The sequence below is a fragment of the Rhea pennata genome, chromosome 4 (genome assembly GCF_028389875.1).
Source record: "Rhea pennata isolate bPtePen1 chromosome 4, bPtePen1.pri, whole genome shotgun sequence".
NCBI classification, from domain to species: domain Eukaryota; kingdom Metazoa; phylum Chordata; class Aves; order Rheiformes; family Rheidae; genus Rhea; species Rhea pennata.
Window position 1 is genome coordinate 67246270 of NC_084666.1, and position 17561 is coordinate 67263830.

General features: G+C 33.2%; 1 protein-coding gene across 1 annotated transcript in view; it reads left to right on the forward strand.

Moving 5' to 3' along the window:
* Nucleotides 1-17561, forward strand: part of STPG2 (sperm tail PG-rich repeat containing 2) — a 148476-nt gene that overhangs the window by 59954 nt on the left and 70961 nt on the right. The window contains exon 8 of the mRNA XM_062574964.1: nt 15123-15288. Within this exon, the coding sequence (XP_062430948.1) occupies nt 15123-15288 (166 nt within the window). The remainder of the gene's footprint in view (nt 1-15122; nt 15289-17561) is intronic.

Here is a 17561-nt window from a genome sequence, read left to right on the forward strand (position 1 = left end):
GTAGCACCAAAAGTCTGTAATCAGACTGGTGTTTATTCAGTGACATTTATTGCCACTTGACAGCAGATAAGTACAGAATTAAGATTTAAAACAAATTCATATGTTGCTATCAACAGATAGCATACCCCACTTCTGTTTTTTGGAGTAAGTAAATATTCTCATAATGTGACTTAACACAACTTTTCCTTGAAGAAATGCTTGTATCTGTCTTTTTTTTCCCCCTTGGTTGCGTTAGGCGGCATAAGAAGAGGTAAGATACTAGTCTTTCTAAAAATCTTGCCTCATATCCTTCAACTACAGCAATACTACTTCCACAGGTCTTTTACATTTAAAAGATGTAAAACATCTTGGATGCTCAAAATCAGGATGAATACAGCTGTGAATTCTACCTCGCTGAGAACATTTTAATGCTTGTATGTGAAAGCCTACAGTGCTGTGACAGTTCGCTATCTGTTTCTTTTGATTTACTCTACATTTGGCTTGAGTGAAAGTTGCTTTCTGTTCCTGTTCGCATCATTAAAAAGCCTACTACCTTCCCCCCTCAGTGGGCCAGTCCATCTAAATCAGTGTCTCTTTTCTAACAGCGATCAGTACATATCTGGCTAAAATAGAAGTGGAGAAAGTGTATAAAATATGGCATATGGAAAATAACTTTCATGACATATATCTTTTGAATTACTGACCTATATCTATGTTGATATTTGTGTGAAATCTATGAATGGTTCATCACACACAATTGTAGTTGTTTTTAATTGACAAGAAAGTGCTAAAATGTAACTCAGCAGAATACTTAAATGCTACTGAGTTTTCAGGTAATTTTTTTTTTTTTACATAGGAATTGTGAAATCAGAATCAGTCTTTGAATGCTTTCATCTTCTGAAGAGGATTTGCAGTTGTCTGTTCTCAGGATACTTCCATCCCCTGGCAATTTTTTAACAACCTGAGACATCCTGGAGCTTAAACAACCTTCTCATAAAAAGAAGGGGGCTTCTTGCGTTTCTTTCCTTCCCTTTGTAAGGACTTCTTTCCTTTATTGTGTGGTATTTCTCAAGATCTGAAGTTGCTCAGACCTTGCTGAGTAAGCTGTTAAGTCTATTTGTCTGAATAAGCATTGACTAAAGCAACTTGAGTAGGGTTTTTTTAAATGTCATGGTGCAACATCTTAAATGTGAATGATGATAAAGAAGGGAAGAAAATGCTGATGATTTGGAAGATTTCTTCTTTGTAAAACATATATTGTTATTTTAAAGATATGCCAATAATGCCTTGACTAAAGTAAATGGGGACTGTCTGTCTATCTCAGATGGCAACATTTACTCTGTGGCTATAGACAACTAGCTACCAAATCCTGGGTAGTTCTAAAACATTGACTAATCTATTTCCACAGTACAGATGCTATGACAGTAGAGCATAAGGAGTGTATGTTAAGTGCTGTGATATTTTTGCTTGTCATTCAGATCATTCAGATATGTAGAGATGCCACCAGCAGCATTTGCTTTCTTTTCCAGATAGTGCCATTCTCACAAGCACCTTCCTTTGCACTTATATGTGTACGTGCTGAGCTTTTTGAGATATAAAAGTGGTTTTGAACTTTTGTTACTGTAAGTTCACTGAAAAACACACTTCCATGCTTACATCCTAGAGTTCTACTATATTGATATGTATGTAAATGTAATTGTAATATAATTAAATATATATTCAGCTTATATGTAAGCTCCTATTCTGTAAATGTGCTATTTAAAAACCAAGTTTGTATCTAGGTTATTAAAATGCAAAAATCAGTTTGAAACCTGTAAAAGTGGATGATGGTTTTAGATCTTTGGGGAAAAAGATTCAGATGACAGTTACCTTATTTGGTTTCTTTATTTTTATTTTCTTACAACAATTTCCGAGTAGTTTGATTGTCAATTTTAAAGGAAGATTTTTTTTTTTGTTTGTATATTTTGTTTTTTGTTTAATCACTAAGATAAACCTTGAAAAACTCTGGGTTGCTGAGGAAAGGCTGACAGAATCTTAACTATAGCAGACACTAGCAGGTGTTGCTACAAAAAAAAATAGTGATTGAGAGTGATGTGTATAAATAGATGAGCCATTTTAGTCATTTGCCACTAAAGCAGTTTAATAATTCCATGCTGAGTCCCGTTTCAACAAACTTAATGAAAATCAGCATGATGTTGTGGAAGTTACTATTGGATTCTTTTTCCATCTTCTTGTGTTTCATGGTGTGAGAGATTAAAATAGCATCTAATAAACTAGTATTAACTGTTCTACATTCCTTATGTGAGGCATAATTGTAGACAATTCCTCCTCCTCTGGAGGGTGTGCCTGTTTTTCTGTTCATTGTTACTATGCCTAGGAACTAAGAATTGCTAAATAGCAATTTTGTGGCTTTATTCCCTATTTATTATAAGTGTCAGCGTGGAGCTACTCTGAGGCATTCTGAGCAGGAATTAATGACTTGATTTGCAGCCTACTGTGAAAATTTATTAATCTGAAGGGACCCTTCTGAAATTCTACTTGATAAGCAATAAGAATAACAGATGTTGGTATCAGTGCTGTTATTCATTGATTTCTATGGCTATGAATAAGATAGAGCAATATTTTAAACCTAGAAAATGTTTTTATCCATAATATGAGTCACTTAAATATTTTCCATCTTTATTTCCTCTCTGCATTTAGGAGCAATAGTCAACCCATGTTTATTACAATGCATGAGGAACTATGCATAGCATGTATGCAGTTTCAAGGGAGTTAAATACAAGGTTAAGCTGTTCTGTACTTTTTATAACTTAATTATTTTTACACTTCATGGTTTCCAGTAAATTCATAAAGCCTAACAAAGTATAACAAAGACTGGGTAACTGAATTTTTGAGGGCTATGTTAGAGATGTTGTGTTTACTTCTAGAGAGTCAGTATAATATTTGATCAGTAGGAGAGAAATTAATTCTTATTGGATTTAACGTACAGTGCCTTTAGAGTGTTCAGTCTTAAGTTTGGTAAACAGCTATTGCTGTTATTAAATGTTATCTATCATGGAAGGGGCAGTTTAGTTAAATATTTAGACTGTATATGTATATATATAATGTATATCCAATATATTATAAATTAGTTGTACTTTCTCTAGCAACTAATGAAAATCTAAAATTGCATAGACTTGACTGGGACATAAGTCTGGAAGGCACATAGACTTCAAAGAGTGCTTAAAAAATGACAGAAATTCAAAAAAAAAAAAAAAATATGTACTGTTTACTTCCTAAGCACAGGAATTTTTATTTACTGATTTATTTTACATCTCAGTTCAAATTTCCTTCTCAGCAACAGTTGGGTTGTATACTCCTGAAAGTGTAGTCTCAAAGCACTCATGATCTCCTGAACTTCTACAATGAGATTTTGGTTTCACAAAAATCCTCTTCTGCACTTTCAACCAGGTCCCCCAGATGGTCTCTGATCCTTCAGTTCTCAGCTCTGACTGTTCTATTTGTTTCTCCTGAGTTTCTAGGGTGTTTTATGGCAGCCTCTTGCAACAAATGAGTCTTTACTGAATCTTCAGATGTAAAATGGTCCATCTGGAAATTTTTCTTCCCACAATATAATATATAAAATAACATTCCTTCACCACATTACCTATAATTTTCTACATGATACCAGTCTCCATTCCCACCTTCTCCCTTGTCCCACAGTCCTCTGACTTATTCAACTGTAAGGTAGCTTTCATTACCTTCTGCAAGCATGAAGGGCTGCTATAACTTTTTTAAACTACTTTGTTAATCCCAGATTACTATTATAAAACACCAATGTTTTCTTTTGGTCTGAGTCTGATTAACATTTTTTGTAGTTGTTGTTTATAATATGATAAACAACAATACTGAATTCAGTGGAATTAATTTCTGTAAGTGGATGTCATGATGCAGGTTGTACAGCTGAATCCACTAAGGTAACAATCTGGCAATGGGAAACATTTCTATATGTTCTGCCAAATTTCACTGAAGATTAGTGAGTTCAGAATTGATTTGTGGACTAGTTTTGGATTTCAGAGATTACACTTTCATAATATTTTTTTTGTCCCCTAATATCCAATCAAAACAGAAACCTTGTTCCTGGAGAAAATGATCTTTATTTTATGAGCCCCTTGGAGACAAGAGAAAATGTGATTAATATTTCCTGTGAAATTTCCTGTTCATAGAAGCTGATTGTTGCATATTTGAAAAATATTGTCTTGAAGAATTCTTTTGAAATGAATGGGAAAACCTGTTAAATTAGGAACAAAAACTGTAAACTGTTTAAAAGTCAAACTGAACTTTGATGGAAGATATGTAAAAATATTTATTTCAACTTACAAATAAACCTGCCTCATATTTATATCTGTTAAAGAATAATAATAATGAATGGTTTTATATTGAGTTGTTTATATTAATTATTAGATGCGTAATGGTTTAGAAATTGAGAAGTTTCTATAAATAGCAATAGAGCAATAGAGCCTCCTGCCTGACAGGATCAGGCCAGTAATATGTCAGACTAACTAACCACTTAATTCTTCTGTAACTGCAATTTATAATCTTGCCAGGCCAAGCCCAGCTGATCATTCACTAGCTGAGTAGCCGACTTGCTTATTCTTTCTTTATTAATAACTGTCACCATTTATTGGAAATCAAAGATCTGAATGGCATCCAGTGAGCAAGTCAATGGAGGCTTTTTCTGTTGCTGTGGTAGTAGGAAGATTTCAATGTCCTTCTGTCTTTTCTGGCATTTGTGTGTTCCTTAACATGAATATTACTTTCTCGCTATTTTTTTCATTATTTGATTAATTCGCAATTTTTCTATAATTACATTATTGTGGATTTTTTTGGTTAAAAATCTTAAAGAAAGAAATACCAAGGATTTTATGTTTTAGATCTAATTGTCTAGTGTGTACTAGGTATATACTATTGTCTGTTTCATTTATTGCCCTTTTTATTTAGTGAAAGGAGGTTTATTAAAACCTTAGAGAACTGGGCTGTGGTGATCCATCCTGGGTGTAATATATTGCATCTTCTCCATTAATAAGCAATAGATTTTGAAATTAATTGTTCATATTGATGGATATGATACAGTAATTTCTTGATCCGATTAACTCACTGTTGATTGTCCTCAGAAGGAACTTTTGTTTCACACCAGATGCAGGGCAGTATTAATCAAGTCAGACAAGTGTCATTAAAGCACCATAATGTGAGTTACTATGAACAAAGCATTGGAGCCTATGGAGACTGTCAATGTGCAAAGAGTTCAGTACCTGACAATTGAATGCATTTTCTTTCTTTCTTTTTCTTCTTTTTTTTTTTAAATACTTTAATCAAGATTTCTTCTATATCTTCCCCCCGATCCTCCCCACTGCCCTCCCACCATCTATTTATATGTGAGTCAAGTTACAGGATTTCAAAGCACAGTTTTGGCCCTGTTGCTATATTCAAGTATAAAGTATGTTTATTTCCTAATGCAAATGTCCTTGAAATACTGCAGATACAGATTTCCTCTGAACTGTATTTCATAAAACAGAATTTCAAGGAACAGGTCAAAATTAATTTCTTCTTATGTGAGTAATACCTAATTTAATTAGAATGTTCTCTGTTTCCTTAAATACTTAAAAAGCACCAAGATATAGGTGTGCATGACTGTTAGACATGAGAAAACGGCTTTAATTAGATTCACATGTCTTTTGATATGTTCTTGAGGAAGCAATGGCAAAACTAAAACCAGTTTTCGCTTTTTTAGGTTATCCTTGAAAGCAGTGCCACCTTTGGCAATTCATACTGATATCCTTTGGCTTAAGATGACTAGTAGCTTTTCTAATAATCTGACCTTAAAATGTTATATTATTACTTCTCCCAGCATCTCCCTCACAGTATGAGAAGCATATTTGGATTGGTGGATGTTCTAGTGTTACTTTCATATGTTCATAGTCAGTGAGATGTGGAAAGCAGTCTTTAGTTCATCCACAACTTTGAAATAAATTTTACTGTAAAAAATACACTACTGCTAAAAGTATATTTTACCTTAAAACTACTTAAATGTCTAGAATCTAAAACTGTGAATAGTTGTGATTCTCTATGGCTTAAAGGTGTTGCAGAACCTACTGAAAACAATGGAAGTCACTATATTAATTTTGATTGGGTTTAGGTCAAGTTCTGAGATGCTTATTTGGAATCATTGCATAAGAAACTTTTATATATAAATATATACAGCTACTCTATGAATATAAATTCATACAAAATTTTTGGTTATTTACTTGTTCAACATTACAGTTTTGTTTAGCCTGTGGTGGTTCATTGTGGTCTTTTAAATTTTTACAGCAGCTTATGCTTTTCCTTGGAAACCGAAATTACAGACTAAGGCCTTTAGTGATTCAAACTTGCTAGTATATATCTGTACGTTTCTCAATAAAAGTTCAAGTTCCTCATCTATATCTCTAAAAGAGTTAGGCTTCTCTTAGATGAAATTGTATCTAGATTCTGATTTTATCTGCTTACCTGTAGTGTTTATTGTCTAAGAAGCAAGAGGGAAAGAGTTTAATCCTGTGATATACTCTGCACTTTGGTAGTCAGTCTTATCAAGCGAAAAATTGTTCCAGTTCTATCATTTGGTTTGCTGCAAGAGAAAGAAACAACTTGAGTGTTAATACTATGTGCCACCACCACAAGCAAAATATTGCAAAGGACAATTTTTTTGCTGTTTAATCATAAAAAGGAGCTAAATTAGGTACAAGAAAAATATTTTTAAAATTGTTTATATTTGAATTAGAAGTGTCAGTTTTTCAAGGAAGTTGTAACATTTGAATAGAAGTGTATACTGAGTTTAAATATGTTGTGCTTCTATAGGATCATAAAAAAGCAAATAATAATGAAGCTGAAACTTTTTGTTACTTAGTTGTATGGGGAAATACTGAATCCTTTTAATATATATAGCTTTTGACTTACGTGTTTTTTCCACTGTACGTCATCACTGGAAGAAAATACTCTAACGTAGTTCCTGTTGAGTTACATACTTCAAAACTACCTTTTTTTTTTTTTTTTTTTTAATTTGCTATTTTTTACAGCAACAGAAGAAAATCAACTTAGAGCTTTGAAAGAATTTTTATGTCTTTGTATCGACTCAATGTGTTGAAGTAAAGTTTACAAAAGCTCTATGATAACTGAAGCAGATTTTCTTCCTCTTCCTCCTACCTTCCCCACCCCTGTATTTGTGTTGATTCCTTTAGAAAGAAAGTGATGCCCGATCTGCATCTAATGTCTTGAATAATGAAAAAGTAGAGAAGAGCATTGTTGTCAATATATTTTTTTTAAAAAATCCTTTTGGAAATTTTCTCAAAGCATTACATCACAGTAACGTACATAGTTGATGTGCAACTGAATGACATGATATTTGACAATAGTAGACCAAATATCTCAAGGGAGAGTTATGGCAGATGTGAATTCTGATGGTATCTGGCTTACGTACTGCTTCTCTTTCGAGACTACCATTTGTTATTTATTAAAAGATTTGAACAACACTGCAACTTTTTTTTAAAAAGTCTGTAATCAGTGGTGTCTCTCTCTCTCTTTAAACTTTTTCACTTTTCTTACTATTCCCCCATACCAAGTAGCCTACTGTCTCCGATTTTGTTTTTTGTTGCCTAAATACAGCTCCGTTACACTGAAAAAATAATTTATTCAACTATTACTGAATCTTAAGAGATTTGTTTTAAAACTCACATTTTTAACAATTATCAAGTTTTGCTTTGTAAGAAATAATTAGAAACAACAGCCCTGTATTACATTGTTTAGAACAAATCCCTATACTATTACCTTCACATTCATTGTGTGTATTTCTGATTCTTCTTGTATTTTGTCTTGGGTTTGATTCCATAATCAGCATAATAACAAGAAAACATTTTTATCTACATTTAAGTGTAATAATGATAGCTTGAAGACAATTACAGGTTCTGTAATTCTTTAAAAATGACTTCATGAGGATTTGATCACGTATTTACTCATTTTTGAAACTAGGTACTCTGTCCCATTGCAGTGATTTTTTTTTTTAACTTTCTTTTGTACTTACTATCAAAAATACAAAATTGACTACATTGTAACTCTGTTGATACAGATTAGAGATTTGATTTTGGTTGTGTACAGTGTGTATTTTTTTTGTTCAAGCAAGTCTGAGTGATCTTTTTTTTTTTTTTTGAGGATTTCTACAATAAGACATTTTCTGGTGAAAGTAGAACTGAGAAAATAACGACTGTGAGGGATTAAGACACTCCAGCAAATGAAGACTGTATAGTACTGAGAGTATAGTCACTTATCTGTATTTTTTTTTTCCTTTTTCATACTTTGTTGACCTGATAAGCATCTTGAAAAAGAGCAAGTGTTCAAAACCATAGGATGGAGTCTGCTTTCAATTATGTCTTTTCTAGAGTACCTAGATTTGATTGTGGATTTGCAAAACTTTAAATTGGGTCAGGATATGGTTTGGGTTTAGATTTCTGTAGGTCATATGCTAATAACAAATACAAATCTAGATTACTGACAAGAATATCTATTCAGTTTGTTAAAATGCATTTTGTTTTATTTATTTTTACTTTAGTCTGTGAATTACTTGAACTTTCCAATTACAACATGTGCCTACCCATATAAACAACTAATCACTTTAATCTGTATATGTGGCATGCACAGTTCTATGAAATTGTTATGGTTCTGTGACTTAAATAAAAACTGAGCTATTAATGTATAACATCTTCTTAGATCTTCAAAATATTTAAAGATTCTATCTAAAGATTTTAAAAGTAACTACCCATTGTTTGATGGTGTCTGAATGGTTGATAGAATTGGCAATATTTGTACTCTCTACTTGCATGGCCTGAACACAATAGCTAGTTTTTTTTCTATTTCCCTTTGATGTATTAAGCTTAAGATTCATAATGCCTGTGATATAGACATTTAAAAATTATGCAATAAATAATGCAAAAGACAATTAAGTTTAATCCTGCAAAATGCATGGAAAAAGTCAAAAATAACTTTTTAGTATGGCAGTTCCTCAATAATATTAATGAACGATGTAGCTCTTTATAAGGTACATCATCTTTTTATGTCTAATATGGATATTAGTAAAATTGCATTATATTCTGAATCAGATTGAGGTACAATTACATGACAGTCCTTATGCATTTAGATGTTTGAAAGCTATGAGAAATATGATTATATTTTTAAAGAGTCTTCTCTGAAGAATTTCTGTCCCTTGGTAAATATTGCATATCGGGAAAGTTCTAGTCAATCTATCGTCTATTGCCCAGTGGAAATGGCCAGCCAAGTGAAAATACATAAGGCACCTAGGAACAGTAAACAAACTAAGACATGATCAGGAAATATCTTTTTTAGCTATTCAAATAAGGAAAATGTGAGATACTTGGTATTCAGACAAAGAAGATGGCATCTATTGGATTTGTCAGCTTCCAGCTCGGCTGTATATTAAGCAAAAATGAGAATAAAATGTAGAAACATATGGACCTGAGATAGGAAAAAAAAAAAAAAAAAAATCAAAGCACATATGTTAAAAGGCTTTTCTTTGTTTTTGTCTTAGGCTTCATGGTAGGTGATGTATTTACAGATGATTCATAAAAGTATGTAGAAAAGCAGGGCATGGAGACTAGGGGTACTTCATCTCTTATTTGTGTTGTAGTCCCTCAGAAGCTTGTCAAATCATCTGTTTGGACTTTGCAGAGACTAGTCAGTGGGGACTATTCTTGTCTGTTAAAAATTGTTAGTCATCATATGGCCAAATGGAAAGTATTGTGTTAGTGCATAACGTTTATCTACGGATTTCAAAAGTTGTGAAAATTCCAGATTGAGCAGAATCTGGTCCTGAAATGAAGTTTTAGGACTCGAAGTACAAAGCAGCAAACTCTTGGCCTCATTAACAAGGTACGTTTTTGACAAATGCAGTGATCGTAAATCTGCACTTGTAAACCGTTCCTGTGTAATAGCTTGAAAGTTGTCTTAATTTATGTAATCTTAGTCCCAGTTCCACTGCAGTGGAACAAAGGCATTGGTTTGTATGAGGTAGTATTTCATCTGCTGCAACTTGCTGCTGTTTTTAGGCATGTGAAGCAGTATTTGGGAAGACTGGCCCATTATAATGTAATTTTATTATGACTCTTTATACTGTTGATATAAAATAATATCAATATAAATACTAATATCAAATAATATTTGATGCCATATTCAGGATACAATTTCAAAAATTTACAGCTGTTAATTCTTCTTCCAAGAAATTTGTTTTTTTACTTTTATGAAACGTGGCTGTTCATTGGAGAAGGAGCTGGAGCCATGTGTCGCTGCTTTCAAAGTTGGTGCTATAATTACTAGGCTTAATGAGTATCCATGTATTGCGATGTAGGCTGAGCTAAACTGTGTTGCGCCTTAGTGTGGGTGAGGAAGAATGGGTGAGAACGAGGTCAGACTGGGCTGTAGTCAGTGAAGAGCAGAAGTCTGTGACTCAGTAGTTTCTAGCAGGAGCTTGTCCTACCCACTGAGAGGCTATAAAAGGGCAGAAGCCAGAAGCAGCAGTGGGGTTTGTCTAAGCTGAAGCTTCAAGACACTGTCTGCCTTAAAGCACAAATCTCTATGGACCTTATGGACAGTTGATCACTTGGGACTGATGCAAGTGTATAGCTGCATGTTTCCTCAACTATTCTGGACATTTCCTCCCTTTTACTTTGGTCACTTTTTTCCATATAAGCACAATCAAATGTGCTTTATATCTGAATACTTATTCCTTTGGCTAATGGATGTGTTGTGGACAGTGTGAAGGAGCATTAAGAGAGGATGCTGAGATCAGCTGATACTAGAATAATTAATTTATAGCCTGCTAATGGCCAGGAGATATAATATCAAATCTTTCTCTGGCAACAGATAATGCCCTAAGCACTGGATGTTAAGTAAAAAGGAAAATAGGGAGGACTAGGATAATATAAGACTATCCCTTTCTTTCCTTGTGTTTTGTTAAAAATGTTTGAAGATGAATCATAATGCTTCAAGTTGGATAAAACATATGCCTGGAAACAATAAAATTTTAAGATGAGAAAACCACCCTGCATCTCCAAGTAAATGCATATATGGGAAGAACTGTATCCAAACTGTTTATTCTTTCCTTCTTCCAAAATTTTCAAAAGATCAATTCTTCAGGTTGTCTATACATTCTACAGAACTATATTATGGAACTGTTCTATTAAAATCATTGTATTTACAACCATGCAAATTTGTTTAATGATCTATCTGGCCACTTGCATCACTCTGGTACTAATTTACCCAAAACTCAGAAAAGAATGGCTGGGTTGCTTCATTTGGAACACAGGAATGCCTGCCCCAAAACCTTGGATTTAGGGCTGGTTTGTACCTGATGAAAAAACCCAAAACACGTTACTGAACTTGGTGAACTGAGTAGAAAAGATGGTTTCTCAGTGTTCTCTGGAGATTATTAGATATCTGTCATGAATAGGGGTGACATTAAGAGACAGATTTCTTTTATTTCTTTATTTTTTTCTGATAGGAGCTGAATGGTTTGTGCCATTCTGCCTTTAGCTACCTTTATCTTGCACTTCAGGAATAATCAGTATTTATTTTGTTTGTTTGTTTCCCCCTTCCTCCTCCTTCCCCACCCCTTATCTTTATTTTCCTCTGCAGGTTACAGAGAAAGCAGATCAAAGTAATTATAATTGCATTAGCAGGATAATATGGCGAGATAAGATATAAGAGCTTCTAGTTTTGTTTACTTCATTCTGAATTAGAAGCTTTTATACTAACACAGCATCAGCATGGCACATCCAAAAATATTTTTTATCTGCCAGCATTGGAACTCGTATCTGGGACAGAAGCATTTATACATGCTTGAGAAAAGAAGCTATTTTGCTGAAGCCCAATAAACTTTCCAGAATGAAGCATTATATGCCATCAATTTGAACTGTCTTTTACTTGAAGTAAAGAAAATATTGACCTGTTTGCTATTCCAGATATACTAACTTTTTGTTGCTCCTCTATTATGAGCATATTTCAGAAGACCTTCAGAAGAAAAAAACAGATATATACTAGACATTTGTGTATTATACTTTGTGTATCTCGCTTTTGAAGAAGACTCTAAGTATGTGTGTTGGTTAACTGATTGCTAAAGTAAAATTATGTGATTTATCAAAATCCTTTTGTTTCAGTTCCCCTCAGAGAAAGAATTCTCTGTTCATATTTGTTGTAAGCTAGATAGAGTCGGTTAAGAGAAAATTAAGGTATGTCAGTCATGGTTGAGATCATCAAAATATTTCTTCAGAGTGATGGTTTTTGCCTCTTTGGTAGCTACAATTTTTAAGAAATAAGCATGATTTGGGCTATTTTTGCTCTCATATACATACATGCTAGAAAAGATGCATTTTCTCTCCATTTTACTTCCTTCTAAAAATATAAAATTTGAAATAATGCTAAAAATCAAACTTTCAAATAAGAAAAGAATTCCAAACTTTTCTTTTCATGTTTCTGTTTTAATAACCTTGACAATATGTATAACCTCTGCTAGAAACAATTACTGAATATTTTATAAAAACTGGATAAGAACTTTGCAGTCCCGAGACAAAAGTCAGAAGTCTAACATCATTATGTGAATCAAACCAGTTCAGGGAGCACTTTTGGTCTATTTCTTCTACGTTGTTTTTAGAGAGATTCTTTTCATGAATTTCCCTGAACTACTTAGAAGCAAGTTAATCTTTTTTCTGTTAAGTAAATGGAAAATTAGTTCTATGGGAGAAAAAACTTCGAAGGGATGCTAGGAAAGTGAAGAAGAGTTTGAAATGTAAAAACTTTTAAAAATTCCAACAGTTATACTAGTTGTCCTGTTGTATTACTGTATTCAGTTTGACCTGGCACAATTTTTTTAATTGGCTAAAAGAAATTTTTCAAATGACAGATGAAGAAAAGGAAGCTTAGAAGTGTATAGATTAAGAATCTGATGTGCAACAGATCTTTTATTTTCTGAGTCTTATTTCTTGATATGTCAGAAAATAAAGGTGAGTTTTGCATCCCTCATTATTAGACCATTGTCCACCACCATGGTGTGATATATTCCTGATAAAAGTGCAATTTCAGCTCCTTTATTAAGTGTTTCAGCCATATATGTGACTCAAAAGGTGAAATTTAATGTACACTATATTCAGGACTGGAGTTACGGTTGGTTGCATTAATTTTGAGATTCTAGGTTTATAAAAATCCGGAACAAACATGTGCCCTCTTCCAGGGTTTAAATAAAGTCACCTAGAATTAAAGTAATGGACACCTGCAGTGTTGCAACACTGACCTTTAGTGTTGATGGCCAATAATATCACAACTATTCTTACATTTTTCTGCTTTCAGAACTGTAGCAAAACATCAATGTATTCAAATAAATGTGAATTTGAAGCCAATAACTTCCAGTATGCCAGTAACATAATCAGTCTTTTTTTTTTTTTTTTTTTTTTTTGCTTTATGTATATAACAGACAGTCTTGTTTAGCACACATGAGACTGTATCTTAGAAGCTTCTCTGCTTGGTAATGTGATAATGCATAAAGAACACTTTTCCCCAAAAATAAGGGGAGAATGGGAAAAGTTGGAAAGGTTCAGGGCTGAGTAATCCACTCTTTGCATTTCACATTATGTGCAACTGCATGAAGTTTAAGAAGTGAAATAAGTGCTTCTAAGAATGGGCAAACCAACTCAAAAATATGACCAGGAAAGAAAACCGCAGGAAAACTATTTTTTAAATCCCCAAAGATTTCCCTTATTGTCCTACTTATCCCATTTGATTGTGATGGTAATATTTGAGAAAACTCACAGAAAAGATTTGACTAGGTTTGTTATACACTTAAAGCAAAGAAATTGCCTGAGGTAAAACTGATTATGTTTTTAAAACTGAAAACTGTGAAGGTAAGTTCCAAATGTAAGATGTGGTGTCGGTTACTGTGCCTGATTTGCCAGACATAAAAATTACACTAGATGAAAAGTGAACTTAATTTTGCAATGTATGGAATATATCTAGCTTCCCAGTTGCCTTTCACTGTTTTTGACAGGACATTGTTAATATTTTTTAACTTCTATTTTGTGCTTAGAGCATTTTGAGAAATGCAAATGGGAGCACACAAGTTAATCAATAGAGTATCTTGAAAAAAGAGCAATTTCAACTGAAGTAATTCTGAATTAGCATACTGAAGTGCTACAGTTCATGAACTTTTTTGCTTTAAGATACATTATTGGCTAATGTACTCTAATGTAAGACGTTTTAAATCCTTGTGTATAGAAATCTTAATGCTTTTGATGGAATTTTAGAAGAGATGTTCCTGTGGTACATCTTAATGAAAATGTTTTGTTTATCCATTTATAGGGCTCTCTGGACATAAATAACATTCTCTCTGTCTCATTTCACCAGCATGCTGCAACAAATGTTCATTTGCAGGGTAACAGTATTTCTTCCCTAAAGCTAAGCTTATTGCTTTGCTATTCTGGGGTGAAATCCCAGGTTAATAAATATAAACCTACTTTTGTCTGCTATTAACTGTAGTGCACGCCTTTCAAGCGTAATGCTGTGCTATGTTAGACGTCTCTAGCTCTGAGCAAACTAGATGGAGCAGTTCAACTCGGTATAGAGAATCTGGCTCAGGTGCCAAAAATAATGTATGTTACAGGTTGTCACTGCTTTGTGTGCAGAAGTGATTAAACTGACTCTGATTCTGGAGTTAGGTTGTATGACATTCACTTGGGAATCCATTTACTATCTTCCTCTGCATGATGCACATTGCACTTCTTCAGAGGAAAGGAGATCTCATTTTGTGAATGATACCAAATTGTGCAGAGCATTCAGCATTTTGGAGGTACACCAGTAGATAATGTTCAAGCTTCCTGAACTACTGAAAATACGATTGCATGTTTTTGTAGCAACAATGTATAATTGTAAGGTTAAAAAAAAAGCCGTAATTTTCTTTGCAGTTGATGTTTTCCTTTCACTTGCACTTATCTACAATCATATTATAATTTGATTTTTTTTTAAGAATTTACTGAGTTAATTCTGCATTGTTTCAGTTGATTATTTCTGTTCTGTTGCAGGAAGTTCCACCACCAGGGTTCTATGAGGTCCAAAAATCCTACGAGAAAACACATGGGAAAAGCCAATTCATGTCTCCCCGAACGACACTGGCTAGAAGAAAGCAAAGCTCCTTTCTTAGTGCAGCACCTAGAGACAGCTTACTTATGGCTGACAAGGATATACCAGGTGAGTTTAATTTTTGTCTCATGAAACAGCAGCTGAAATACTACTTTATTTTCTGAAAACTATGAACATTTTTTTTTGACAAGGCTTGTTCAAGGAATTAAGGAATTTTCATTGGGAACTAGCTGCTTTAATCCTACTATAAAAATCCTAAATGCCAGGACATTTTAGTGACCAAAAAACAAATTTAATTAGTTAAGGCTATCCATACTATGTTTAATCTGAGATCATTTATTAACTTCTTGTTTTTGAACAGGTTTGTTTAATTATATAACAAAACTGCAATAAAAAGCAGAACCAGATTACCTGCTGTTTGTATTTTGTTTTTTGTCTCCTGATTTTGAGTTTCACCTTTAACTATAGACTTTGTTTGGTGCTTGTGGATTCGGGCTTGATTTGCTAGTCAAACTTTTTGACTCATTTTTAGTGCTAATCTGGGACTCGAATTTGTTTAAAAAACCCCAAACTATACAAATGCCATATGCTTTTATTGACAAGATAAAATTACTTGGAATTATTTTTGTAATTTAGAAATGTCAGATCATAGTCTATCTTAAAAACTGTATCTTAAGAATGTGTGCAAATGTGCTTGCAAAACCGCTTCTGCTATTTCAAAGTGTTGTGGCTAGTATTTTAATGCTTAATATGTTCTACTTGAAATGTATTCTACTTGCAATGAATTCTACTCACAAGTCTGTTGTATGAGAAACTGTTGTAGTTCCACAAATATCTGTGATTCAGGAAAGTCTGAGTTAAGAAGTAGATCTAAAAATTTAACAAAGTAGAATTAAAACTGTAATAGTATTTTAGGATGTCCTAGAAATATGTTATCAATAAATAATCAGAAAACCATTATTCTGCAGTTGCAAAATGAATTTCAAACAGAACATTTCCTCTTAAATGCTGTTGTCAGCCTAAGTTTTGAGTTTTCTTTTTTCTTTTTAAGCTTTTTTTCCCCCCTTCCAGACCACTTCTCAGCATTTTGCAGATTGCTCTGAGATGTTTTGATATAAAGTCAGTTAACTAAGAATTCACTATTAAGTCTTCATTATGATAGAATGCACAGTGAGATTATAGAAACTTATAAGTAAATGCAAATGTAAATCCAGATAGTAGTAAAAACTATGCTTATGTGCTACTTGGTTGTTTCTCTATGTGAAATGAACTAGACATTTTTGGTGCATGTTTCGCAGATAACAGGACATGTTATAAATCCTTTCCTATGCTTGCCAATAAAATTTTTTTTTGGCAATGATTTTCATAGAGAGGACAAAGACTGGGGGGAGAGAAAGACTTTTTCTTGGTAGTTCCTCAAAAGCAGTCTGAGGCACATTGATATACTTGTCTGATGAAGACTCTTGGTTTCTGAATATCAGCTTACCAAGCTTCCTGACTTCATTTTTAATGAAAAGGATCAAAATTAAATAGGAAGACCTCATTAATTCTAAAAGATTGAGGGCTAGAATAACCAAAGTTGCAAACTAGCAGGCTGTTAAGTACTTGGCTTTCTATGTGAAAATTATGACAATTCTAAGTGAACCAAAGATTGATTTGGTTTAAAAGATTTGTGATTTGAAAGTTGTTGGCAAGAATCAAGTATAATTACACAATGTTTAATTTTGATCTCTGCCACTGTTGGTGTCATAGTAGGTAGGAGATTTCAACTCCCAAATCAGTTTATTGATAGCAGTTAAGCTGTTTTTAGACCAGACATTTTACATTTATTTGCTGCTTGGGGAGATCTTACTTTAGTATGTTTTTCCCAGCAATTGTTTTGCAAACAAGAGTGTGTGTATAATAGATTTTGTGATGAAAAGTGTGAAATGAAATTAATGCTAATTAACTAATGCTAGTATTTCTACTCTTGCTAGCTTACAGTTTGCTCTGAGGCAAGGCCTGTCCTCCTTGTTTTCTGTAGAACTATAGTTGTTTAGGTCAACATTTTATACTATTATTTTTATTTCTTCTTTTCTTTTCTTTTTTTTGGTAAAAAGATAATTATTTTTGGAAAAGATAACTACACTTAAGTAATTCTAGAGAATTTCTTTGGAGTTTAAGTTTTTGTACATTCTATATATGATTTAATAAATATGATTTTGCTTTTCATTTCTGCTGAGAAGACAAATCCTTCACAAAAGAGAACATCCACAGTTCTGTCTTCAGCAGTAAACATGGGAACTATTTTTAATATAGCATCCTTATGTCTGCTGATTTCATTCGTTTTCTGTAACAAAACTAACACCTAAGTACAGATTTATAGCGTTTATAATTTGGAT